The sequence below is a fragment of the Leptodactylus fuscus genome, chromosome 7, assembly GCF_031893055.1.
Source record: "Leptodactylus fuscus isolate aLepFus1 chromosome 7, aLepFus1.hap2, whole genome shotgun sequence".
NCBI lineage: Eukaryota > Metazoa > Chordata > Amphibia > Anura > Leptodactylidae > Leptodactylus > Leptodactylus fuscus.
In genome coordinates this window covers 75,316,697-75,343,179 of record NC_134271.1, presented here as the reverse complement: position 1 = coordinate 75,343,179, position 26,483 = coordinate 75,316,697, and the positions used below count along the sequence as shown (strand labels likewise).

Here is a 26,483-nt window from a genome sequence, read left to right as displayed (position 1 = left end):
CAGCGGTTTTCTGGCATTGATTACAATAAGAGAGTCGGGCTCTACAGGGTCCACTATACCCACTCCTTGTCCTGCTCTGGCCTCTTTCTACATTTTTCTATTTTTCATGCAACACTTTCAGTTGAAATTGCTAAGGAACACAATCTAGCCCAGTACTTTGTAAGCGGTTTCTATTCAGGTCTCACCAGCCTATCTATGGTGATGCCAACATACTTCCCTGGCAGTGCCAAACACACACACAAAACACCTCCCCAGTAGCATCACTTACCAAAATGCAGTACAAAACACCTCCCTAGAAATGTCAAACAAATACCAAAGTGAACCAGCACTGGCAGCGCACTGTCCCTTACCCCTCTTTCCACTGAGAGCATCATCACTCCTCTCCATCTGGCAATAGTCTTCTCCCCGAAACCACGCTTCTACACTGGTAGGAACACTTTCCCCATTCCTACCTGTCCCATTTTGTGTATTCATGGTCATTTAACCACGTCACCACAGGTTTTTAGCTTCAGAAACTTCACAGATAACACAAGTCCTACATTTAGTGAAGTTTTGGCTTTAGTGTTCCAGCTTTGTGGAGACGCTCCATACTAGCAGGGACTCATGGCTTACACACAGAGGTGTTGGTCAAACACAACCGATAAGTTAAGGGAGCGTTCACACTACCGTCGGTGTCCGACAGCTAGTGTCCGATGCTAATGTCCGTTCAAAATCTTGTACGGACATTAGCATCGGACACTAGCTGTGTCCGTTACATTTTGCATTGATTTAAATGGACATTGGGTGCGTTCTTTTACTGTCCGCGGGTGTCCTTAACTGTCCGTTCACAAAGATGTCCGATTTTTCAAGCGGACAGCAAAAACCTACATGTAGTAGCAAGATTTTGCACGGATATTAGCATCAGACACTAGCCGTCGGACACCGATGGTCGTGTGAACGCTCCCTAAGTTGCCTGGATTCTGTGCGCTCATCTACAGTGACACATTGTAACAAACATTCAGGAAAGGAGAGAGATTTCTGATACTCATGTTTAAAGGGGCTCTATCGGCAAAATTATACTGTATGAGCCTCACATATGCGTGAATAGCCTTTAAAAAGGCTATTCAGGCACCGCTAATCTTATTCTAAACCCCCGGCCCGTTTTAAAATAAAACTATAAAAACATATAGGTAAATCATACCTGAATGTGCATCCTGGGCGGTGATGCACGATACGTTGTCATCTTCTGGCATGCCTACCTCTTCTTTCGGCGACGCCCTCCGGTCCTGGCTCTTCCCAGCTTCATCTTTATCTTTTTCCGGCGGTTCAAATACGATTTGTTGAAATCCAGCGCGTGCGCAGTAGCGCTCCCTCAGGGGCTACTGCACACACTTCGGCGCCATTTTTCTCAATGGCAGTGCTGCTAGAGTGTGTGCAGTAGCTCCGGAGGGAGCGCTACTGCGCACGCGCCAGATTTGAACCGCCGGAAGAAGATGAAGACTGAGAAGAGCCAGGACCGGAGGGCGTCACCGAAAGAAGAAAGAAAGAAGAAGTAGGCGTGCCAGAAGATGATGTCGGTGCACTTTGTATCAAACTATAGAAAAGTATTAGGTCTTTAGAGGTTTGGTGTAGAAAAAAAAATTTGCGATTTAAATACAGCAGACAAGTTATTGAAAAACATGAAAAACCATGAAAAATTGAAGTTCTGCAGCTTATTATGCCTTGTTTTATTATCTTGACAATCGGAATTAAAGGAAAAGAATGTAGGCATCTTGTATAGTAGAACGGCATTTACCTGACGCGCTTCACTCCTCCATACTCCATTCACTGTTTTAGTAGGTGCAATGGTCACCACAGGTGGGGTGTTCGGTACGCTATGGCCTGCTGGGGTGACTATGATGGGCCCCATTGGGCCCCTTTTGGGTGTGCTGGCAGGAGAACTGTGATTTGTAGCCGGTGATGAAACTGGGGAAGACTCACTGCTTATAGATGATCCTGCAAGAGACAAGAGGAAAACAGACTGTATCAATCTTATGGGTGACACTTGTAAGAAAACTGTTCAAAACGCTTTTAAATACTTGTATAAATTCAGACGATTTTGCTAAAATAGTTCTTCAGGTCCTTGTAAGTAAGTGTCCATGCAGGTATCGCTGCACACCGCCAGCGTGAGCAGTGTAAGTCATCACTGACATACTGATGACCAGAATCCCCCTCCACTATGGCATGTCCTGTAGGTTTTATGCAGTAGTATCAGTCACAGTCCTGTCCACAAGATGCAATACCTAGGCTTCCCATGTTATAGTAGACAAATGAATATAGCAATTGCAACATTTCCCTCATTTATAGCCAAAATATATTAAACCTATATACACACACACAGTTGTGCCAGGACAGGAACCAGCAAGTGCAATACAAAATAGTTCTTCTTAGGCTTTATTCAAACAAAAGTTGTTTGGTTTTTTTATTTTTTTTTATTTTTATGGACAGTGCATTGACCCATGCAAGACTATGGAGCTACTCCACTATCTACAGGCATTTGTTGGGAGAAATGTACTGTTTGCCCTATTCTGGGACTTCTGCCCACTTGTCCTTTCAAGTCTCACCATAGCACCGCAAACAGCACATGGATGTCATCTGTTTGCTTTAATTTTTTCTTGCGTCCATTGCTAAATGATGCTGCGGAGAAATAAGGGAAGCCAGGGAGTGTGCAGGAGATGAATGATTGACATACGAACCGGAAAAAAAAGTCAGGCATTCGTATGAATATGAAAGAGTGTCCAATTTTTTCAGGCACATATCGGACACTGTGTGAATAAGACCTCATGGTTCTGAATAGTTATATTGCAATCTACGTATAACATAATTGTCATAGATGTGAAGAGGAAATGATGGCTCTAAAACGCGTGGGCAGCCAGATGATTACAAGCCGATTGTTGAGCACATATTTTCTGGCTTGTGGGAACAGTAGAGAGGTTACAGCACGATGAGATGTCTCATGCAGTTACTGTAAACTGATCGTGGGCTGGGAGCGAGCAGACGTGTAATGAGAATAAAGCTGATCAGCCAGAGATTTATTTATTCTGTACCCTGAGAGGCAGACACTCGTTCTATCCAGCAATGTAGGTGGCCGCCATCGGATGCATGCTCTGATCTTTAGAAGAACATTTCTATTTAAAGACATTGTCTAAATAGCGGCATATGAGAATAACAGAAGAGGGTCCTTCATTAGGATCCCCCCCGATAGTAACGCCTGCTCTCTGGATGACTACTCCTGTCTACCCACTGATTTCACTGCTGGTTCAATACTTTATTTCAGACATTTTCATTCTAAATTCAGATAGCCATATATTTTATGGGCTGTATTATGGCCAGAAGTCCCATTCTGACCATGGGTCTAATAATCCAGACTAGCTGCATGACAGGGATCTATAACACAGCTGGTTTGGGTTATTAGTGCTGTGGTCAGAATGGGATCTGTGGCTGTATGTTAGCCATATGAACAAGAACTAATGGTGAACAGTTCTCCAAAGTATACTTGCCTAAGAAATATTCATCTCTAGTGTTGCATTATTCAACAAAGTGCTAACAATCCGAACCAAGAAATTCTGTAAAGCAATTTATGGCAAGAAGGGAATTTAATGTCCAATTATATTCTTTTTTAGACCCCAAGATTGTCAATGGTTTTGGTTGTCACATATAGACTACTGTGTAGCTTGCTAGTCTAGATCAGAGTAAGCTGGCACCAGTGCATGAAGCTTTTACTCCTTGCGGTTTGCCCGAGAATGGTTTTCTATCTCAAGCTTAAAGGGAATGCCGGACCACTAAATATCACATTCATCGTATAGATCATAAAAAAAAAAAAAAAAAAAAGAAAAAAAATGTGGGGGTAGTATGGTACCACCTATTACTCAAAGTATAAAGCAATGTGCGCATCCACCCAATGGGCTGAGTGTAGGAGGCCACACATGCTCAGTCACTCTCCCTACACCCAGGTATCTGCATAATGATCATCTCTTTATTGCAGATCAGCCAATAGTTCTCTGCTCTATCAGTCAAGGATCAGAGCCTTTGCATGGGAGTATAGCTGATAAGACATAGGAAGTAAGAAGGGACTAGAAAAAAAAATTAAAATTAGCTGCCGGAGGGGAAAGGAGACCGACTATGTCCAGAGCCTGCCCATTACCATGGTAAAACAGCTAAAATACACCTCTTCAGGACTTTCAGTATGAAAGTGAATAAAGATAATGTCAAACGGGCCAGATACCACAAAAACCAGTAAGAGGTAATACAGGCCATCATTTGGCCAGAACTCCACAATGCTCAGAATGAGGTACAATACTACAATGAATAGGACTCCCTAGTATTATCCTGGACGCCAACCCAGAAGACAAACTATAAAAATATCAGAAACTTAAAAACACTAGAGTCTTGATGCTTCAGGGCCAAAGAAAATGTCATCTTCAGAGCACTGGCGTTTAGCAAGAATATTAAAGGATGTGCACACAAAGCACTTAATGATTTGCTGACCTGGCGGCCACATCTATACCATTAGCCGAAGAAGGAGATACAAGGCATTCCCAGAACACTGGAACCTCAAGGAGGAAGAAAGACCACTGAGGGAAGAGCACAAAAGAAGAATGATTTTTATCATAGCTGCATCTAGAGTCAAACCTCTTCCCATTAGCCTGCAGATGTGAACATGGGAGGAAGGGTCTGCTTATTACAGGGCTGAGGAGCTGATAAGGTTCAGAGCGGCTATTGAAGCGTATCTTGTTAACGGAAGGCCAGGAACAATTAGGGATGTAATCCTTTCTGAGCTGGGGAGCCGTCCCCGACTGCTCAAAATCAATAGCTTCCCAACAAGTCAGGCAATTAGCGGCACCGCAGCCCGGAGCATTGCCGCCTCCAGATCTGCGACAGTGTGATCATTGTAATTAACTGCTGGCATTCTAAGAGGACTTCCTCAAGACCATTTATTGGGATTACACTTGAAAAGTCCTATCCTGGCAATGTCACCTTTTTTCTGCTCGCCTGCTTTTCACTTCATGATGCCATTTTATCTGTCCAACCTGGTAAAGGTGTGGAATGAACAATTCAGTCCATCCAATAAATGACCTTTGGTGACACAGATTTCTGTAGCCTTGATTCTCTATAGGAAATGCAAATTTACATTATGATATAATGATTACAATAAACATGACTATTCTGTGAAATATCCTACATACACTCATGGACAAAATCCACAAGGCTCCAAACAGATCACCAGCAGATAGGATTGATTGTTTGATTCACCAACAAGCGACAAATCCAGGTTCTGTTTGGGATCAAATATGGAGGCCTCATGGTGAATGCTTCAATCCTGCTTTCGCTGTGGAGGGACAGTCTGCCCCAACTGCTGGTGTTATGATCTAGCGAACCATCATATACAACAGTCGGTCACCCCTAATAGTGATTATGAGGGACACTTAACAGATTCTAGATATGTGACCACAGGATGACCTGCACATGTTTTGCCACTCATGGCAGGGCTTCCAATTGGCATTTCTCAGCAGGATAATGCTGGCACACAAACAGCACGGATTTCCCAGAAAGGTCTCTGCCAGACTGCAACACTTCCTTGTCTTGCCTGGTCTCCAGATAAATCACCAATTGAGCATCAGGAGGGACGCCAGTTCCAACAACCTATAAGTGTGCAGGATACTGAGACCCAATGGTGTTACAGGATACAATGCGGAACCTGTACACCTCCATGGTCATCTGTATCCAGACTGGGGGCAGCCCAACAGGGTACAAGCACCTTCTTTTCATTCAATAGTTTTCCGCAATAAACTTCTCCTTCCTCTCATTCAATACCTTCTTGATACATTATTTCTTTTTGTCCACGAATGTAGTCATTTCAGTTGCTTTCAGTATCATAGGCAACCGATTATCCTTGTAGTCCTCACACATACAATGCCACAGGAAGGGAAAAAAATAACTTTCATACAGAAAGATCTTGCACGAAAGGTTATTGAAAGTTTTTATTTGCCAAAATAGGAAGCTTAAAATTACATAAAGCAGCCAGAAAACAAAAGATGAATTTGTGTCTCTCTGGGAATGAGATAAATGGCTTACTGAAAGGATCAAGAAAAAAAAAATACAATTCTATGTAACACTCCTTTTCTGGAAACTTAAGTAACGTCTCACTATGGAGAGACTGGTGCAGGAACTTATTAGATCATGCACGCCTTGCTAAGAGTTCTGGGTAAGGAATACAAATAAGACCTCATTGGTGAAAAAGAAGCGCCACCTATTGGAAGCTATCTGGTAGCTCCCTATAGATTAATACCTAGTTTTCAAAGATTAGGTCTTACTTGTATTGCTCACCTGGAAAAACAGCATGACCGACCGGTATGACAGTCTTCATACTGGGTCCTTATACTGTGCACCCTGAAGTCAATGATCCCCCTGAAACAGTTGTTTGTTGATGGATTGCACAATGTTACATGCACACTGAAGAGAGACCACTTGTATTTGGTTTGGATGCTGCTGTAGTTTTCACCAAAAAAATGGAAGAAATCACTAGAAAATCCATTAGTCCAAAAGAACATTTAAAGTAACATTCAGTATAAGACAGGTGCCAGGAACAATGCCCCAATGAACGCTTGTAGATGTAAAGGGAGCTGCAGCACTCCAATGGCTTTGGTGAAGATACGCTTGTGTTTATTACCCATGTCCAGCCACATTTCACTTCAAGCTTGAAAATGTTCTCATGCAGAATTGATAGGCTTCTAAATAGATGGGCAAATAAACACCAGTCTACCTTCAACACAGTCATTGGGAGTAATATGAAATCCGTTATGGATATTTCATTGGCACCTGGATCCCTAAGAGGCCACATTATAAAACATATAGCAATGTGGAAGACAAACAACTCAACCCACCCATTCTCCCAGGTTTCCTCCCATCAGCGGGGACGTACTATTACATCCGCTACTCATTCTTACAAGAAATTCTGTACTACATAACTTATAGCTAGAAGTCTTGGACATTTACAACGGTAGAAAAAAAAAAAAAAGCTCATCTTTACAGTGTCCCTGACAGATAACCCCCCAGAGATTACAAGGATACGAGGTGACAAAAGTCCACAGCAGTCAATTAACACCATTCCAGCCGTCAGCAGAGAGCCCATGTGGAGACAGACGCCCAGAGCAGGATGGACACCCCCTGCTTGCTTGAAGCACCACAGAGACTGATCACCTACCCATACACTCCCCTCCCCCACCTCTCTACATCCCCCATCATGTAAAGGTTAACCATCCATCCCATACATGAGCATTACTGCAATCAAATGCCAAACACAATGAAACAAGAATGGCATCACAATGCTTCTATACACAACCAAGGGGTAGCCCAGATATCACCACAAACCTTTTGTGCCAAAACCATGGATCACTAGCTGGAAACTTCCAACTCTGCACAGGAGCCACTATATATGTTCATTGTAGCTATTCATGCACTGTGTCATAGCACTTCAGTAGCGACTGAGAACACAGCACTGATACCTGAAGTGGAAAGAGTGATGTACATATGTAATATACAGATACATGTCAAGATTGATGCAAATTGTCAATGGTTTCATTGTAAATCATGTAGCTTAGGATGTAAAGAAGAACTTATACTTTGATTCATTGCATTCATTGTTTTATAATGGTGGGGGTGTAAGCCATTACAAAACAAAGCAAATTTCATTACGCAATGTGAACAATTACTTGGTGTTACAAATGTGTATACACCTCATCCCACAAGCTGAAAAAGGGAAGTGCAGAGAGCTGGGGTGGAAAGCTAATAATGTGGGAGCTTGAAGCAGCAGATTTATGGGGTAGCGGCAGATCAGTGATGCAGAGCCTTCTGATCTGCTCCAGATCGGCAGAACATGTAAGCGCAGACCCGGTGCCAGCTGCAGAATTATAGAGGATTTTTCTGCGCCCCCTCCTACCTCCCTTCTTGTGCTCCAGCCTCATCCAGCCTAGCACTGCTCACATCACACTAAATGGGCCACTTATGAGATTAATGTACTCTGCAAACGACCGGTAATTTCTACCTTAATTATGAAATTAATTTGCTGCTGTTAAATTCCCCTTCTTCACTGGAAAATAGGCTGTCACCCACCCCGGAGAGCCGAAACACCAGGATGCCAGAGCAGTGGTCTGTCTACCTATAGACACCAAGGGAAGGGGGCTCTCTTATATGGCCAATGAAGAGTAAGTGTAGTGGCGATGGTTTTTAAGTCTATGATCCCAAAGATATTGCATCCAACAAAACAAGCGCTTTTTAATCATGTATACACTATTACACACATATTAAGAACTTTGACTGCTATGGTGTAATTGTGACAAAACACTATAAAAAAAAATTGCCAAGGGGACCTGTCATGTTCCACAGGTTATAATTTTACCAGGCATATGTTTTGGCCCATTAAATGCCACGTAGATAAAGTAGCACTGACCTTACAATATGAAGCTTATAATGTTGCTCGAGTGTTATAAGGGAAGCAGTGGTTGATACCAGTCATATATGGATGTAAATATGGGTGGGTACACTATCTGATATCACATATGGATGTACTGTCTCTAGAGGTTCTCTGTGCTGTTTATATGTGAAAATAGTGACCACCAAGACACGCTGAGAGTTGTAGTTTCTTGTGATGGTGGACTTGACTTTATCTGCAAAATGAAATCAGATTTTTTTTTTTTTTTGTAGATTGTGAGCCCCATATAGGGATCACAATGTACATTTTTTTCCTTGTCAGTAGGTCTTTGTAGAATGGGAGGAAATCCACACAAACATGGGGAGAACTTACAAACTCCTTGCAGATGTCGTTCCTGGTGGAAATAAAATCAGATTTGAACAAGGAAGATTTGAAGTAGGAATATCATGGACATGAAGGCAATGATTAGAACAAAGCCAAATCAATATTAAGAAGAAAGGGACATCAAGTGCCCGTCAAAGAGAACAAGGGGGTACATTGTGAAGGATCATTGTTCTGAAGGTCAAGATCTCAGCATCGTCTGTCCAATTTTATTCTGAAACAAATCCCTTGTAGATTTTACCTTAATGCACCTGCTACAATATAGTACAGACTGCTATGATGAGTGAGGGGCATCTAGGGGTGTGAGAACAGGGTATTTCATGGGAGGACACCATTTATAAAGGCATTGTGTTTCCCCCTTGTTAGATTGTTAATACTTGCAAATCATCTCAAATTGAGTCAAAGAACTTTCCTTAAGGAATAAAAGAAAGTTTCCCCAAGTTCCCCAAGTATAAAAAAAAACAAACAAAAACAAAACTGAGCAGTGGCACAGCATCTTATAATATCAGTGGCTCCTAGTCTAAGGTAGCAATGTAGTCTACTACCTGGCCACTTGCTCATAAGGCCACAGCAGAGATATCTCTTTTTTGTTCTGTTATAGTCTAAGCCCATAATACACAGGCCACTAGTGATCATCTTTCTATTACGCACAATACTACTTCTAATTTTACATAGCCTGCTTAACATTGCAATAATGGACCTTTTGGAAGAGAGACTGCCATATTGGACCATTTTGGAGGGGACACTGCCACGTTGGACCATTTTAGAGGGGGACACTGCCATGTTGGACCATTTTAGAGGGGGACACTGCCATGTTGGACCATTTTGGAGGGCAGCGAAAATTGGTGAAGAGAGGTATTCTTCACCAAGATGGCATGCTGTGATGATTTGGGGTGTAGACATGCACAAGACACAGGTTCCAAGCATTAAATCTTACCTCTTGGCTCCTCTGCCTGTTTTGCAAGTTTACGCAGCGCTGCAGCAAAGCTGGAGGAGGGTGCGGACTGGACTGATAACGCGCTGCTGGCCGCCGGGCTGCCATTGGGTACCAGGGAGCCATTGAGAGGGGAGGGAGTGAGGGGACTGACAGTGGCCGTGGTCCGGGTGGCTGTAGAAAGCATTCCTATGGAAGGTGACTTTGGCTCATGGTTCATGCCTAGAATAAGGAAAATAAAAATGGGACATAAAGCTAAACAGAATAAAATAAAAAGAAAATACATATTACAACGGTTGGCTAAACAATCCTAGAGTAAGGACTGGCTGGACGTCATGGAAGTCATTACTAATAGTCCACTATAACTCTACAGACACTGTTATATAGGATCCCCTTCAGTTGCCTCTCTGTTCTTTTCATCCATGGCAAAGGTAGACCTAGAACTGTGGACTACAGGAGCCCAAGAATAGGAAATTCCATAATCATCAATGGAAAACAACCAAAAAGTAAAGCACAAGCAGATTTAAGGGCAATTCACTACCTGCCTCCTGATACTTCAAGCCCTGGCATATTGTGAATTGCGCAAAATCTATTTCATGGGCTAATAAGGAGTATCTAGGCCCAACAAGACCACACAAGGTAGTCTCACCCGATGACGCCATTTTATTTCCTCACAAGGCCATTTTCATGCACAGAGCTAGACAGGACCATCAGTCAACCATCCACATCACTTCACAGCAGCAAAACAAGGGACCAAGATAAAGACAAAAACATACAGGTCTTTGTGCATGAACGTATAGCCACACAAACCAAGGTAATGTTCGCACAGCATGGCAGGGGATATTTTGGTTGGTTAGGACCAATCAGAATCCTGTGTCCAGGAGCAATAATGCCAAAAAGACCAATGACAGCTTTCAATATACATTAAAGTGTACCTAAACTTTGAAATAACTTTTGATTTTCTGTCAATACAGAATGCCTGGCTTCTGACAGTTTTTAACCTATAAGCTGGGCATTGTACAACCTAGAATAGTGGTTCTGGTGTCATATAGAAGATGAGCTACATAATATATATTATACACACACATATATCCCACAGGTTGTAGAGAAACAAGGGAAAGAATACAGAAGAGAAAGATTTCACCATAGGATTCGACAGAAATAAAACCAGAATCCATTAATAAAGTATATTACAAAATTTGTAAAACCAAAAGTTGTTTGGTACGTCTGGTCATTTAGTATAAACTACATGTACCAAGTGAGTACTTGTGACCAAGCAACAAAATGACCAGCTCTGATCTGACTATAGTAATGGAAGATAGGACAAGCCAAAGAAGTAGTGTAACATAACTAACTGTGCAATAACCACTAATACATCAGGGTAATGTTCTTACATGCAACTCACTATACTCCAGTCTTTCTGCATCTTGACCTCATGGGGTTGTCTAGGCCTATATATCAAAGGCCTGTCATCAATATCAGAGGAGTAGAGGCCTACAGCACCCAGCCCTCCCAATATATGCATAAGCAGATTACTCTGAATACTATAATGGGCAGGCTGCACTATTCCAATATTCACAGCTTAGTTCTCATTCAAGTGAATAGCTTGGCACAACCACTACATAGTGTACAGAGCAGTCTGCTTTTGGCTCAATACACTGTGGTACTTCCACCCACCAATCTGATATGGATTACCTGGCCTAAGGATATTGCCCAGCAAGGTTTAAAAATAAAATCTATGAAGTAGTTGCTCAGTTGTACATGGGGGGGAGAAGGGGATTTTTTTTTCCCTGTAGAATTCACTTTATATGTTGAAATAATATAAACCCCTCAATTTTTTTGTTAATTTCTTTTTAGCACAAGAAAACCCTAACAGTACACGTCTATGAGACAAGGCCATTGCACAGATAGAAGTCATTCTGAGGCCCACTATTAGTTCGCATACACCATACAGTAAAGAGGAATCCTGGCAAAATAAAATTATTTTATATATACACACACTAAATAAAAAGTAGCCCATTACAGCAAAGATAGTGAATATCAAGGATAAAGTATACTGAACTCTGTTTTGACCCTCATCACCAGCACATTTCACATTAAGAAGAAAACTAAATTCCTTATCAGATTATAGATGTAAGATTAATACAAAACAACAAAAACCACACAAGTACATACAGCACCGAAGCCTTCACGGAGAACCACAGGGCATTCACATATCCAGTGTACAGGGACAGCATTAAAGTCTGATCCTCACAGCAGTAACAAGGGAAATGAGAGGTGGCTGGGTCTTCCAGCTTAAAAGATCCATCTAGTCACTGAAAGGCATGCAACAAAGAAGAAGGAGCAAAAATTTCCCAGAGGCTAAACCGCCTGCCAACTGCATGCTTGGCTAGACCTGATGTGTGTAGATCAGAAGCCCTTGTGTCTGTATCAACATTGAATATATATAAAAAAAAAAAGATATGTTCTAAGAATATCTTTAGGTCTGGAGGATAATGGAGAGGAAGGGGAAAGACGGAGGAAAAAGGAAGCACTGGGGTGAATAGGGGGGCACACAGCACCAGCCACTAAGACCAGCAACTGGAAAGACCCGCGTAGAAACAATAAAACTAAAAAGAAAGAAGGGGGAAGACTCCAGGAAAGTGAGATGATGTATGAATGAGATGTTATGAGAGCAAGCAAAGCCGCAAGAGTGAGACTATGAGATAGACAAAGGGATGGAAAGCAAAACAACACGGGCTGCTGCCACCGTCACCTTATAAAACCGTCCTGAATGTAAGCATTAACAATGCAGCTCGGTATGGACCACAGCAGAGGTTGTCTGTCATGAAGCTTCTGCCTTCCTCTCTTATTTTTTGGCTTAATTTTTGCTGAGTCGATGGACTAAACCGTGCACTCTCCAAATAAAGGCTCCAGGACACAGCATTATCCTCCACCAGCGTCCCAGGCTTATCTAACAAAGCAGCACCACACTTGCCTTGTGAAAACAAGCTGATACTCAGCCTCTAACAGCTGCCACCAGCGTCACATGGGCTGGCCCCATCTCCCCCAGCCAGGCTGCCTGCAGATAACAGTGACCGTTTTGTCATGAGACTCACAGCAGAGGAGTCTATTCAAAGCACTGATCAGGGGGCGTTTGACCCCACTGCGTCCTCCCATCTTTCCTCTGCAGAGGGAGGGGGGGATGTGGCAATGAGAAGGAAGATTCCATATTATTAATACAAGAGGGCTCGGATTATTTGGAGACAATAAATGATCAGTTCTGCTTAGTAACCAGCAGCCTGTGAATCCAGGTTTATCGTGTCAAACCTCTCAGCCTTATTTATCTGCTCACTGGATGGGCAAGGGATCAGAAAGCAAGTGACTCAAGTAGGGAAACTTAGGAGAAGTGAGCGGCTGTCAAAATGTAGATTATGTTCCTCGAACATCCGTGCTTTACAAAGACCACTTTTTGGCAAATTGTGGTTTGTAAGAGTATCCAATCAGACTTTATTTGCTACTAATACATATATATTTTTCCCTTAACCCTTTGTAATATGTATAAATCCTACAACAATATATATGGTTACAAAAGTGTATTTGGTAACCTTTACTGTAGGTGACCATACACATTAGATAAAAGTAGGATGGTTGAAGCAACAGTTTTCTGGTGATCGATCATTTCACAGTCACGCTTTAGGCCACACTGGCTGTTACAGTTTAAGTGATCATAGGTTTTTTTGTTTTTTTAATGATTTTGCCCAAAGGCTCAACAATTGTTCTGGGAATATTCTTTTAGTGATAGAAAATCCTTTGTTCTTACAAATATGTGTTCTCCTGACTATTTGACCAAAATTTTAAGTCTTAGCCAACAAATGACCCATCTGGAAAGCGGCTGACCAACATCATCCATTGTTCAATGTCACCTATCAATTGTTTAGGGTCATCTTTATACCACTGAGCTCATCTTCACATTCCAAATTCATAGCAGCTCTAAAGACTTCCTCCCCCCCTACCTATGGGCCAACAGTTACCTCAAGCCTGTGACCGCCTGTGTGTGTCCATGGAAGAACACAACGGCTTATGGAAGCCAAACAGATTACAGTATACAGGTCCTTTTACATTTTACCACTCCACTATATCTTGAGTCTTGGTTGTACTAAAGACAGGCAATGTAGCGATAATCGGATGTTACTTTCTTAGTTTCAGAGGTTTCGGAGATTGCTAGTCTTTCCTCCTGTTAGCATTCACTCCAGTCTTGTCTGCTATCCAGAAGAAGATGCCTGTTTGCACAAGGGGATATTCGGTGACAACAATTTTAGGCCATCATTAAAGATTCAATCTCAGGCAAGTGAAGAATTTTTATTGCATAATTCTACATTAGCCAAAGTTTGTGAATTCTTATACAAAACCACAATTTACTCAATAACTGCCCCATGCGAAGGGCCCTAAACCCCATTGCTGAGTGTGCACCAAGCTCAAACATGTCTCCCCACAGAACCTAGATAGACTGGCCATCTTCTACATCCTCGTCATGAAGACTGAACATAGACAGCACTTTCAGTAGGTTGAATGATTTATACTCCACAATAATAGCATGGCTATTGGGAAATGCCAAGGAGTCTGGTCCATAGGTTTATGTAACTGTCCCTACAAGCAATGAAGACGCTGACCGGAAAAGGCAGAACATTTCCTACGACAATTTACAATCCTAAAAATAAAAGCCAAACTGTTAATTTCAGGGATAAATGCACAAATGTTGCTGCTATGTAGGCAGAATATTTCTTTGTATTCCACATGGACCCAGAGAAGTAGATAAACAAAGAAATAATGAGAGCAGGAGTCACTTCTGGAGCACGCTGACAAGGCACCAATATAATTACTGCGACGCTCTGTCAGCCATGGCATCCTGTACAGGTCTTGCCTACCAGATATTGAATTTTTTTGCCTTGCCTGTAGAGCACACTACTAGTCATGGTCTCCAGAGAACAGACGAGGTTCATCAGTCCCCCCCCTCAACTTGTTTCCAGATAAAGCAGAGCTTTGTAGCTACATTAATCTTCCAATGACAGTGGCCCAGGTGCACTTGTCATGGCAAATCATCCATGCAAAATGAGAAAAAAAAAAAAAAAAGTTAGCGGTCTTAGCAGAATCCCACAGGAGACGGTTGGAACTGACAGACGTCTTTCTACAGTACTGTATTACTAAGACAAGGCACACAGTCAGTTTCCTTACATCTCAGTCCTGTATCTGTGCCCTTAAGCTCTGTCTTGGAATTTGGGAAGTCACTTATATAGAGATAAGAACCTCAGCACATGTGTAATTGACAATATATATGTACACACTGTAGGCAGAATCAAATTTCAAGTCATTTCAGTCACTAGGATGCAGTAGCTAAAGATGGCCATAGACATGACATTGTAGTTGGGACTTTCACTATTCTTACTGATGTATGCTTTGCTCAAGGGGGCAGATATTTTAAAGAATTGCATTTCATACACTACTCTAGTCTGGTCTAGTTAAACTGCACATACCTACTGATCGCATATTAGATCTATGGGCGTCCAAATGCCAAAATCCCCGCAGATCAGGTGTTGGAGGACAGGGGAGATCCTGGTCATGTTTACATGCTCAGAGCAGTGCTGCTCACTCCCTGTACAAAGTATAGTGGTGGGTTTAGTTACTGCAGCACAGTCCCATATACTTCAAGATGACAGCAACACCACTCATGCCATGATATCATTTACACCACAGTAGTGGCATAAATGACAGTAAAATCTACAACAGCCCAACCCCTGATGTAGATTTTTGTCTAGGCAGGGGTTGCTGGGAGGTGTTCCTAATTCATGGGAGGCACAGGCTGATCCAGAATTCATTTTTCTGCGCTGGCACAGAGGACATCAATCCTAATGAATCACCCCCATGTGTTTTATTATAGAAGTATCAGGTATGAGTAGCTATCCTACACCTCTGGAGACTCATATTCATACTAGATACGGTCAAACAGGTTAAGACCCAATGGTCTGGCAGGACCTAAGACAACCTCCAGTTGCCAGGAAATTTTAATGTCAAATAGATAAAAGTGATATATTTCACTTACTCTTCCACTCACTGGTCTACACAGGCAGTCTTGGAGTTAAATAAAAGGAATCCCTTTCTTCTGTATAACTCCCAATAATGGGTTATTTGCAGGCTACTACTTCTCAATATAGACAACCCGCATTTAATGGGAATCTACCACAATAAAAATTGATCTTAAAGGGATCCTATCATTCAGAAGTAATTTTTTGTCCCTAACATGTCAGAATAGCCTTAAGAAAGGCTATTTGTCTACTACCTTTAGATGTCTTCTTCGCCCCGCCGTTCCGTAGAAATACTGGTGTATGCAAATGAGTTCTCTCGCAGCATTGGGGTGGACCCCAGCACTCAAACAGCACTGGGTGCATCCCCAATGCTGCGAGAGAACTCTCCAGCGCCGCCTCCATCTTCTCCAGGAACGTCCTCTTCCTGTAACTTCATACGGCGCAGGCTTTGTAGGCCTTGGGCAGAGCCTACTGCGCATGCCCGTGGCCACAAGAAAAATTAAGTAAGTGGCCATTACACATTAAGTAAGCGGCCATTTTCTTGTGACCTGTGGGCATGCGCAGCCAGCTCTGCCCGAGGCCTACAATTTTCAAACCCTGCGCCGGAAGAAGACACAGGAAGAGGACATTCCTGAAGATGATGGAGGTGGCGCTGGAGAGTTCTCTCGCAGCATTGGGGACGCCCCCAGTGCTGTGAGAGAACTCATTTGCATACCAGCGAAAACCAGTATTTTTACGGAACGGCGGGACGAAGAAGACAACTAAAGGTAGGAGACAAATAGCCTTTCTTAAGGATATTCCAACGTGTTAGGGACAAAAAATTACTTCTGAATCATAGGATCCCTTTAAACCACATATATGTGCAGGGCCACCTAGCACCTCCTCTTAAGATGAAAAGTGGCAACCACAGGCAAAAATGGGGGCTGTGACAGGTGTAAATATACCCTGGCTGCGCTGAACAGTACATTTGCATACGGAAGAATGATTTTCTTGGCAGCAAAATAGGAATTAAAAAAAAAAAAAAGAACAATGTTCACTATAACAAGCAGCCGCATAGAAGTGGCACTATAAGATTTCTCTTCAGTAAGAGCAACACTTTAACCTGTACATGTATGACCTCACCTGAGTTTCAGGTCCCGAAATGTGTGACTCCTTTGTATGAATGCGACAGGTGCATATAAGCGCATCTGTACTATGGTAAGTGACCAGCAGGGGACACTGCTGACACACAAAGTTGCTTGAGAGGATTATCAACACGCCAGAGCTAAGCAAGAAGAGGAGATTAGCGAAAGGGAGTGAGGACTGGAAATCCTGAGCTGCCTCATTAGAGGGGAGGATGGAGATAAGAGGAAGCCATGAGTGAGCTGGAGTTTATTAAAGAGGCAGCGCCATCAGTATACTATGCCTGCTAAATACTGCCTCTTATAGTCACCAAGCAATAGCACTGAGATACATGCAGCTGCTGGAAAAGCTTATATACCATCTCCACCCAAAACCAAGAGGACTGGTGGTGTTGGGTGTAGCTAGATGAGGACAATACACCAGATAAGCTTCTCTGGAATAAGGACACTGTATACCATGCAGCAGGGAAGTACATGTATATGGCCTTTCACAGTGGGTGACATGACTTGCAGTCCCCCTGCCTACAACAGCAGCATCAGACTACACATGCAAACAGATTTACAGTTGTTATTGCTTCAGACTAAACTTTTGCAATGGCGAAAAACAAGGAGCAGCAATAGGAAGGTACATGGGCATGTCAGATGTTCCAGTTCAGCTGAAAGCAGTTGTTTCTGTGGCACAATAGAGGTTTTTCCTGAAAGTTCCATTGAGTACGAGGATAAAATTCATAAACCAAGTATTATAGGGGTTATGGGCACAGATGCCCCGGATACAGGGACATCTCTACACATAGATGAAGCCAAGGAGCGCATACCCTGATGAAGTGCACATGTGTTGGAACCTGGGGTCCGAGCCACAGAAGATACTGGAAGAGTCTAGCGACGTCCTTGTACTCTGGAACAACTCAGGGGTCATTTGAGGGAATGGAAAGTTTAACTTTATCACTTTTCTCTGTCCGCTGACTTTCTAGAAATAACTTACATATTGAATAGAAGTTGTTTTCCTGCTCATTGAGACAACGCCGTCACCTTACGAATGGTTTTGAAACTCTGCAGCTGCTTTATATGGTACTGGTTCGGATTTGGTGTGTGAATTGCTGTAGACAGGTAAATATCAAGAGGAGAATGTCCAATGAATGAACAGTAGACGTGATAACAAGCTGCTCTATATAATACATCTTATCCTAGAGAACTGCCTGGTACTGCTCTTATCAGGCCGATCCCTGATCCCTTCTCATTTACTAAAATGACTAAGGCTAGATTCACATGACAGAGCTTCAAATATTGAGTCCTGCTCCCGGCATGAAGGTCAGGACGGTAATTCTGACAAACACCACACGGACAAAGTTAAACTCCGTTCTGTGAATCCAGCCTTAGGCTCCGTTCCCACGGAGTAACGCGGCGCGCATTCAGACACGTATACACGTGTCAGAGTGTGAGCGCTCAAAACAGATCCCATTCACTTCAATGTGTGCCGGCTCACGTGCGCTACACATTGAAAAAAAGCCTCCCATTGATTTCAATGTGTAGCGCCCGTAAGCCGGCACACATGGAAGTGAATGGGATCTGTTTTGAGCGCTCACACTCTGACACGTGTATACGTGTCTGAATGCGTGGCGCGTTACTCTGTGGGAACGGAGCCTTATAGCAGTCTTTTCAGAGTCTGTCTCAAGACAGATTGCTAAACTTAGATTACATAAATCTATAAAAGTCTATGGTAGATAAAGGATTGTGCAAAAGCAGAGAGAAAAACTCCCCAAAAAAACAACAAAAAAAAACATGCTTATGCTAGGGTTACACTGTCCGTCTACTATCATTTTTTTGGACGGAGAAAAAGTCTTGCAAGTATGACTGTTCTCCAAAAAAAAGAGGAAACCAGATGGAAAAGCTCTATATGCAACACCTGCAGATGGTTTTTACAACCCATTGAAATCAATTGTTTTCAAAACCGTTCTTATTTAGGATTTTGAGATAGTTTCAAAAACTGATATCAAGTAGAGAGCCAAACGCAGATGTAAATGCAGCCTTAGACGGATGCTGAAGCAAAATAAGGGCTTTCTGTCATAACCAAAGCACTCACTTCAGTGCAGGTCAGTATTTCTCTATTTACGGCCTGCGACGGTTTCTGAGTGAGTGAGTGAGTGACTATTCTCATCTACTTACTGTGAACAGTGTATGGCAGAGCTGGGGCTGAATCTGAAAAAGAACAACATCTACATGGACTATTTATTCTCCCCACATTTACGGTAAGTCTCAATACTTCAGTTTCCTCCCACACTTCAAGACATAACGCTGGAGAATTCTGAGCCTTACACGAAGCAGTGAATGACAAGGTCAGTTAGGCGCTACAGAATGTATTGAAATGACATAATCAAGAGAAGTAGTAGATATACTGGGTCAATACCTTGTTTTTTTTTCATACATCACCTTCCACCATAAGACATCCCTGTTGAAACGTATGGACAACATCTCCATGTTTGACCGCTAAAAATTCAGCATCCCTGCTGACGCCAGTCCCCATGTACCACATCCCCATCCTGCCAACCTTAATCAGCATCAAAGCCCAAGGCGCAGAGTCAGGGGGAATCGCCCAGGGCTTGTTAACGGCTGAGAGCGCCCTGAATGGCCCACTTCAGCAAGCGGCTCAGCAATGCATTGCTAATTAGTAGCAGCACACTAATGATAAAGTATACATGTACATAGGCAGCCATGGTCTGCTCAGTGTGTAAACTGCACCTCTCCGCTCACTCTTCTTCTAGCAATCACTAATCAGCACTCTGCCGGCCTCCTGCCGATTTAGTAATTACTGTCTCCTTTCATCCGCAGCTCCTCTGACACCAGACCTCAGGCCCACTACCTCCCTTCTCTGTAATTACAAGCTAATAGTTTCAAGGGGTTTTTTTTCAGTCGGGTCCCAGTTCAAGCACCAATTCCCTCCTCTGCCTCCACCCACTTCCTGATTCTGCTCCACTCTCCTGACTAATGATACCCTGCAATGTTCATCACAGCTTGAGCTCGGGTCAAGTCACATGAGTGCCAGGACAGCATGTAATACTCTTCATCAATGCTGCACAAATTTCTGTACAGGCCAAAAATGTCACCCTTTCAGAGCCAGAAGGGCCTGCAACACATCACTGAAAACAAGAATATTATGTGCAAAACCCAGCAGCGGCAGCACCAGGCCAAATCCCATCAAGCTGTGCCAAGATCACAGAAAGAAGGGGGTGGGGGGGACAAATTGCAAAGCAATGCATCAGAGACTCAGTCCATTGGGAATGCACAGGGAGTGAGGGGGCAGCTGTTAATGGAAGGGAATCCATTATTCTTTCATTGGACTGAAATAAGCAGATTGGCAGTGACAGCGGGGAACCCATATGAATGGTCAGCACTGCTTCCATGCTGCCAAGAAATCTTACTCAACAAAACCAGATGATGCAGGGACTCTGGTGCCACGCACAAGCCACTTTTGGCCATGATATTGATGATGAATATAGTGCAGAAAAGTGTTGGAACCTTTTTTTTTTTTCTTTCATCGCTTCCTAGAAGCTAAATGCAAAGTGGCTGTTTTATCAAGTTTGCTGCTTCATATAAACTGTGTCTATAGCCACATGTAGAAGATATCCAGATGTCAACAGGACTTATGCAAACTTCCTACCTAATCCTGCCATAAAACCTGGCGTCCATAAAACATGAGACAAGGGTTTAACTGCTGAAACAGAAATTCTCATTACCATTTTAATGCTTGCCTCAAAGCTAGAATAGCCGGGGTCATCTTTCCTTTCACACAACTAGACTTCCTGCTGAATCTGTCTCCACCCTCTAATTTGTATAATAAGCTGGTTCCATAGTTCACATATACCTGGTAGTGGATAGAAGGTATTCCTGCTGTCAAACACAAGGGTATCCAAAGCTGCCAATGACTATTTATTGCAGCAAGGCCACAGACGAAGATCTATGTTCTGCTGATCCAGCTTCAAATTAAAAAGGTATCACCCAATCTCATCTAAGGCTGAGGCCTGGTTCACACCTGCGTTTGGTATTCTGTTCGGGAAGTCCGCTTGGGGACCCCCTGAACGGAATACCGATCGCATTAAAAAACGGTTATCAAAGAAAGCACAGGGACCCCATACATTATAATGGGGTCCGTGTGTTTTCTGCACGAATCATGTAGAGAGAAAAGTACTTTTCTCTCCACATGATTCATGCGGACACCACACGGAAAACACACGGACCCCATTATAGTCTATGGGGTCCGTGTGCGTTCTTTGCTAACTGCTTTTTAATGCATTTGGTATTCCATTCAGGGACTCTCCAAGCGGACTCCCTAAATGGAATACCAAACAAACGCAGATGTGATCCAGACGTGAGGTGTTAGGTTTTTCTAGCTTTTTGGGTCACAGTCAAAGCCAGAAGTGGATTCAAAAAGAATGAATTACTTCTCCACCTGCCGAATTCATTCCTGGCTTTGGTTCCTACAATGTAGCAAAATCTTCAACAAATAAATCCCTCTAAACTACAAAAAAAATCAACATGTGGCAGCAATGCCACGTAAACATGGTCTAAGGGCAAATTCTGTAACTTTGAAAATATCCTTTTGTGCAAATTCCTCACCATTTTAGGGTCAGTTCACATGTGAACCGTCCACGCGGGTTTTGACACAGAGAGAGACGCGGCGAGCCACGTCTCTCTCTGGTCAAAACCCGCCTGCCGCGACCATCGCGCTCGCAGCTTTCCCCTCCTGTGTGGCTCAAATGAATAAGCCGACATAGGAGGGTGCTGCCGCTAGGCAGAAGCCGCGGGCCAAGCGAAATCCGCTGTCAAAATCCACCCCTTTGCCCACGTGTGAACTAGCCCTTTGTATCTTGACTTGCGGTCAGTGAATGAAAACTTGCTTACAGTGTATCAATAGAGGTGAAGCATATAGCAGTCTGTAGTCATGGATGGCATTATGCTAGGTTCACATCTGAGTTGGAGTTTCTCCTGCAAAATCCGCAGAAAATCGGAGGGGAAAAAAGTCCTGCACTGGGGACTTTTCCCTCCGCTGGTTTCATTCTAAAAATGGTGGAAACCCAACAGACACCTGCAGACCCCATCGTCTATGGGGTCTGCAGGTAACGATGTTTCAGCAGACATGCTCTGTGTTGTTCGGATCTCCCAGCAAACCCAAATGACGGAGAGCCCAGCGCAGATGTAAACCTAGCCTTAGGGATGCAAAAAAAAAAGAAAAGTTAACATATCTTAGAGCTCATGCGCACATAAAAGCTGTGTGCAAAGACCCTATACAGTGGATAGTTTGATAGTTCAAGGGATCTACAGTGGTGAAGCTATAGGGGTGCAGAGGAAACAGTCGCTACCGGACCTTGGGGAAGTCCTAAAGGTTCCCGTACCACATAAAATATATCACTATTCTAATGGGCCCCATTACAGATTTTGCATTAGGGCCCACAAGCTTTAAGTTCTGCCTCTGGCTACAGATAATAGAACATATTTGATCTCATTGCTCTATAAATCCCAAATGATCACTTATATAATATGACTGTTCTAGTTATTAATATACTGCTGTGAGCAGTCACCTGATATTCAGCTACTGTATACTGTGCAGACATTTAATGGTGGATCATTTGATGCCTGTAGATATGGGAGGGTAAATATCATAATGAATAATTCAGAAGTTTTAATCGCAGATGTGTTTGTTGCTCTGGATCTGGCCGGATTGGTTTTTATCCTTCGGCACAAGCTGCAGTTATTAAAGCTTTGTGTCTGCCTCCCCATTATCACCCGGCATATGACTCTCAGATGATGCCATGAAAACGGCGAGATCTATATAAGATGCTCATTGTGTAAAGTGCCTCTGGCATGTTCTCTCTGCCGGGCCAGCTGCTGACACCACGTCTCGTGTCCTCTGTGTGAGGTATGGATGTAGAGCCATCACCATCTAATGTCAGACCATGGCGAATCTTATCTTTATAGAAAAATACCAACACCTGACTCATTTTGATGCTTATTTCCAATGCCAGCAGGTAGATTCATCAGTCACACATGAAAGGGCCATAGTACAGGCGTCGTAGACAACGATCATCATTAGTGATCAGCTAAATATTATAATCCAAGGAAAACTCCATGTCCGTCTTAACAGTTATATTGGTTTATCTATGATCTTTTCCTGACACACATACACACCAATAAAATAAAAGTCAGTTAGTACAAAGGGTGTGAGCGCTATATTACAGGCAGGTCATAAACTAGAATTGTTACAATAACAAAAAAAAAAAGAGCAAAGAGTACAAATCTATCAGTTTGTGTATACAGCTGTATGCAGACCTATGAGTTTCCATGGATACGGACAACAAACAGACCATCCTGAAGTCACCTTACTATTTTCTACTGCCTGTATGTTACTAGATCAAGGGGTGCTTGATGGAAGGTGAAGGAAATCAGTCACCATGAAAAGCAGTGTAGTCTGCGGCAGCAGGTTACAGAGCAGATTGGTGCATTGTTTTGTGGGAAACCTGTCATGTCTACCCATGGTACTACTTCTAAGAGTCCACTGGGTGGTCCTAACAGTGACAGCTTTCTCTCTAGGCACCTGCATAGTTCGCACCGTCCACTTGACTCAGTTACTCCTTCTAAACATAGAAAGAGCAGAGAATTAAAAGTATAAATGACAGGTTATCCTGATTCTTCCCACAAAACTACATATCAATCTGCTCAGCATCTCCTGCTCTACAACATGTTACCTGCGGATCGCACAGAATATTCATGGCGACAGATTCCCTTTAAAGGGGTTTCTTTGCAAGTCTGATTTATGGACCAGATGTCGGCCATATTTCCTGGACCCAGACACCCAGTATCACAGACATCTATGCTTCCTCATGGCTCTACTGTCTCGTGCTGAAAAGATGATTAAAGTAAGGAACATGAGAGCTGAGGGAAAGCAGGGACTATGAACCCTGAGTCTAGACCAGGACTCCCAGCATCAGATTGGGAAATAGTAACCTGTGTGATGATGTCCTAATGGTTATTGGTGGAACAGTAGGTATATGGCATTTACAAGGCCTAACTGTCCCAACCAGCACAAGACAGAATAAAAATATCACAACACTGCTCAAATTGGAGCAACTTGACTATTAAATAGCAAACTACTGACAGTTTTAGAGAGGTCAGGGCCCCCTTCATATCTCGGCAGACTTGAAGCTATACACCCTTGTAAATGACAGATAGAATACTAGCACATATAGTAACCCGGAAGCCTTGTCTCCTCAGCCCCACTGCTGTCTAATCAGTCTGAACAATGGTCTAGTGAGAACAGAGCGGCTGATGATCATTGCCCCGATACAGATGAAATCCACGGCAATCATTCGCACTGCGGGAGCCTACGATGCCCCCTCGGCTATAGGAGAAATAGAATTTACATCTTTATGTTCCTACCATCACCTGGATATTTAATCCAAAACCAGTAGAGCCATGAAACATGGATCTGTCATCTATTGTGGGCTGCTGGCAATATCTCATAGAGCGCCACATGAGCCATGATCATAGGCACCTTGTCCAGGGGGCCTCCAAGCTGCACAGTAGAGATAGATGGTTTTGCTACTGACTGGTTGACCTTTGAACCCCCTCCACCTTCTCCCCTACCTCAGTGCAGTAAAAATAAGGCAGCCCAGGCCTTCTGACATCTGCTGCTAATTACCTGAGGGGTTAACACCCGACAAGTTCAGCAAAGCAACACGACATCTGTGTGGATCAATACCTGTCAGGGCAACAAGGGCGCGCAGGAGCACAGAGGTGCAGATGAGCAAACCGCTTAACCCCTCCACACCCTGCACTGCGCCCCGGCAGGTGCACAGACCTACAATGACATTTATATTACAAAGGTCTGCTGCATCCTCATTTATTATCATTATTATTATTTATACGGCATAGACACACACACCTGCACACTTCTGGACAAGAACAATTCATGGCTGTTCGTGGATAGAATATATGTAATGCTTGGTGGCTGAGGGAGACACTCGGCAGGGTTAGGTGCCTCTAGGGCATGCATGGGAAAATAACACAGGGTGGGGGCTGTGCTGCTTATCTCTGGGTAAAGTGAAGGGGGGGGGGTATGTTCTCTTCAGCTCTCTGTCACACACATTCCAATTAACTTCTCTACAATAGAATCAGGAGAGCAGACACACAGCGGGTCTCTGGCATCTGTGATGTGCCCTGCAGGCAGAGGAGGGGGGCTAGCCATGGGTGAACTTCTTCATTTTAGGTCATCTCTGGATATGTACCTCCATTATGAGCGCCTCCATACAGGTGTATGTAAAGGTTTGTACTACATACAATTAGGAAGGGTCTTACTATGTAGGGTAGAGCCCCGGCATCCTCTTTTACACATGGCAAAGAAAAAAATGTCACATTATTGATATATCAGAGAAAAGACAGCTTCCAGGGATGACGATAGCCTAGTAAATGGCATCCTCATGGTCCATATCTATTGCATCATGGCCTAATCTGTACTGTGCAGGCAGAACCTCCCCACCGTCTGTTATCAATGTCACCAGGCCATAAATCAGACACACTTCTGCTGACCTGATCAATCTGCTCATTGTTCCTTATATGCCCTCCTTCCACCTCCCCTTTCTTTTCATGGACACTCAATGAGGCATCTGGAGAATGAGGGGGTCACACGTGCAGAATCACCCAACAGTGGGCAGAGAGGGAGCGTAAATGGGAAGAGTCACTCATTCTTCATACAGAAAACTATACAGACTGACCATCAAACCATCGACAATGGTCACCACATAGGCACAAAAAAGTGTGCAAGTTTAAGAGGTTTTGTCTACAAAAAGTACAAAAAAAATATAAAAATGTTGCCTCCTGTCCAAACAAATCTGTAATGGTCCAAAAATCCTAAATGTTGGACAGCTCCACAGACTGTCATTACAGCTCAGAAGCCTTGTCTATACATCTCAAGTTCCCCATCACTGCATTTACAGCTTGGGGCGCTCCAGCATAGGAGGGCAAGACCTTTGCACCCCACAGGTCATAGCCATTTGTTAGTAAACACTCGAGCAGCTGGAAGGTATAAAGGAGGAGGATACGGCGCAGATTCTCTGGTTTCCCAGATCCCAATCTGGCTAAACATTAATACTTAATTATGACTTTGGCGCAGACACCAAACCGTGCACTCCACCCAGAACCACATGGGGCACAGCTACTGTTTACTCCTGCAATATGCAACCTCAAAATAGACTATGATGTTAAACCAAAAAGAAAGTGACAGGAGCGCACCATTCAGAAGGATTACATCATTGACTAGTCCATCCTAGGAGCTGGCTGGTCTTCTACATTGACATTTGCTACAGCTTATTTTCTACTGACATCTATAAAAGTTTCATCTGCTGGGTGAACTGGTTTCTGGAGTCTACAGTATTTGTCCACCCCCTGGTGCAGATGAGCACTTACTTAGGATTATGTACAAAAGGTATATGCAATGCCAGAAATAACCTGCAATGGGTTAATATGTCACATCTGATACAGGATCTGCC

General features: G+C 43.2%; 1 protein-coding gene across 9 annotated transcripts in view; it reads right to left on the bottom strand.

Annotated features, from left to right (window-relative positions):
* The window catches only part of GSE1 (Gse1 coiled-coil protein), a 303,643-nt gene that overhangs the window by 17,650 nt on the left and 259,510 nt on the right, over positions 1-26,483 (bottom strand). For 6 of the 9 annotated variants that reach the window (XM_075282143.1, XM_075282144.1, XM_075282151.1 and 3 more), the window contains 2 exons: positions 9,768-9,986; positions 1,775-1,974 (listed from right to left, as the gene is read on the bottom strand). In XM_075282143.1, the coding sequence (XP_075138244.1) occupies positions 1,775-1,974; positions 9,768-9,986 (419 nt within the window). Of the gene's footprint in view, positions 1-1,774; positions 1,975-9,767; positions 9,987-11,939; positions 12,152-12,519; positions 12,926-26,483 lie in introns of those variants that run through there. The other 3 variants (XM_075282149.1, XM_075282152.1, XM_075282145.1) reach the window with 3 other exon arrangements.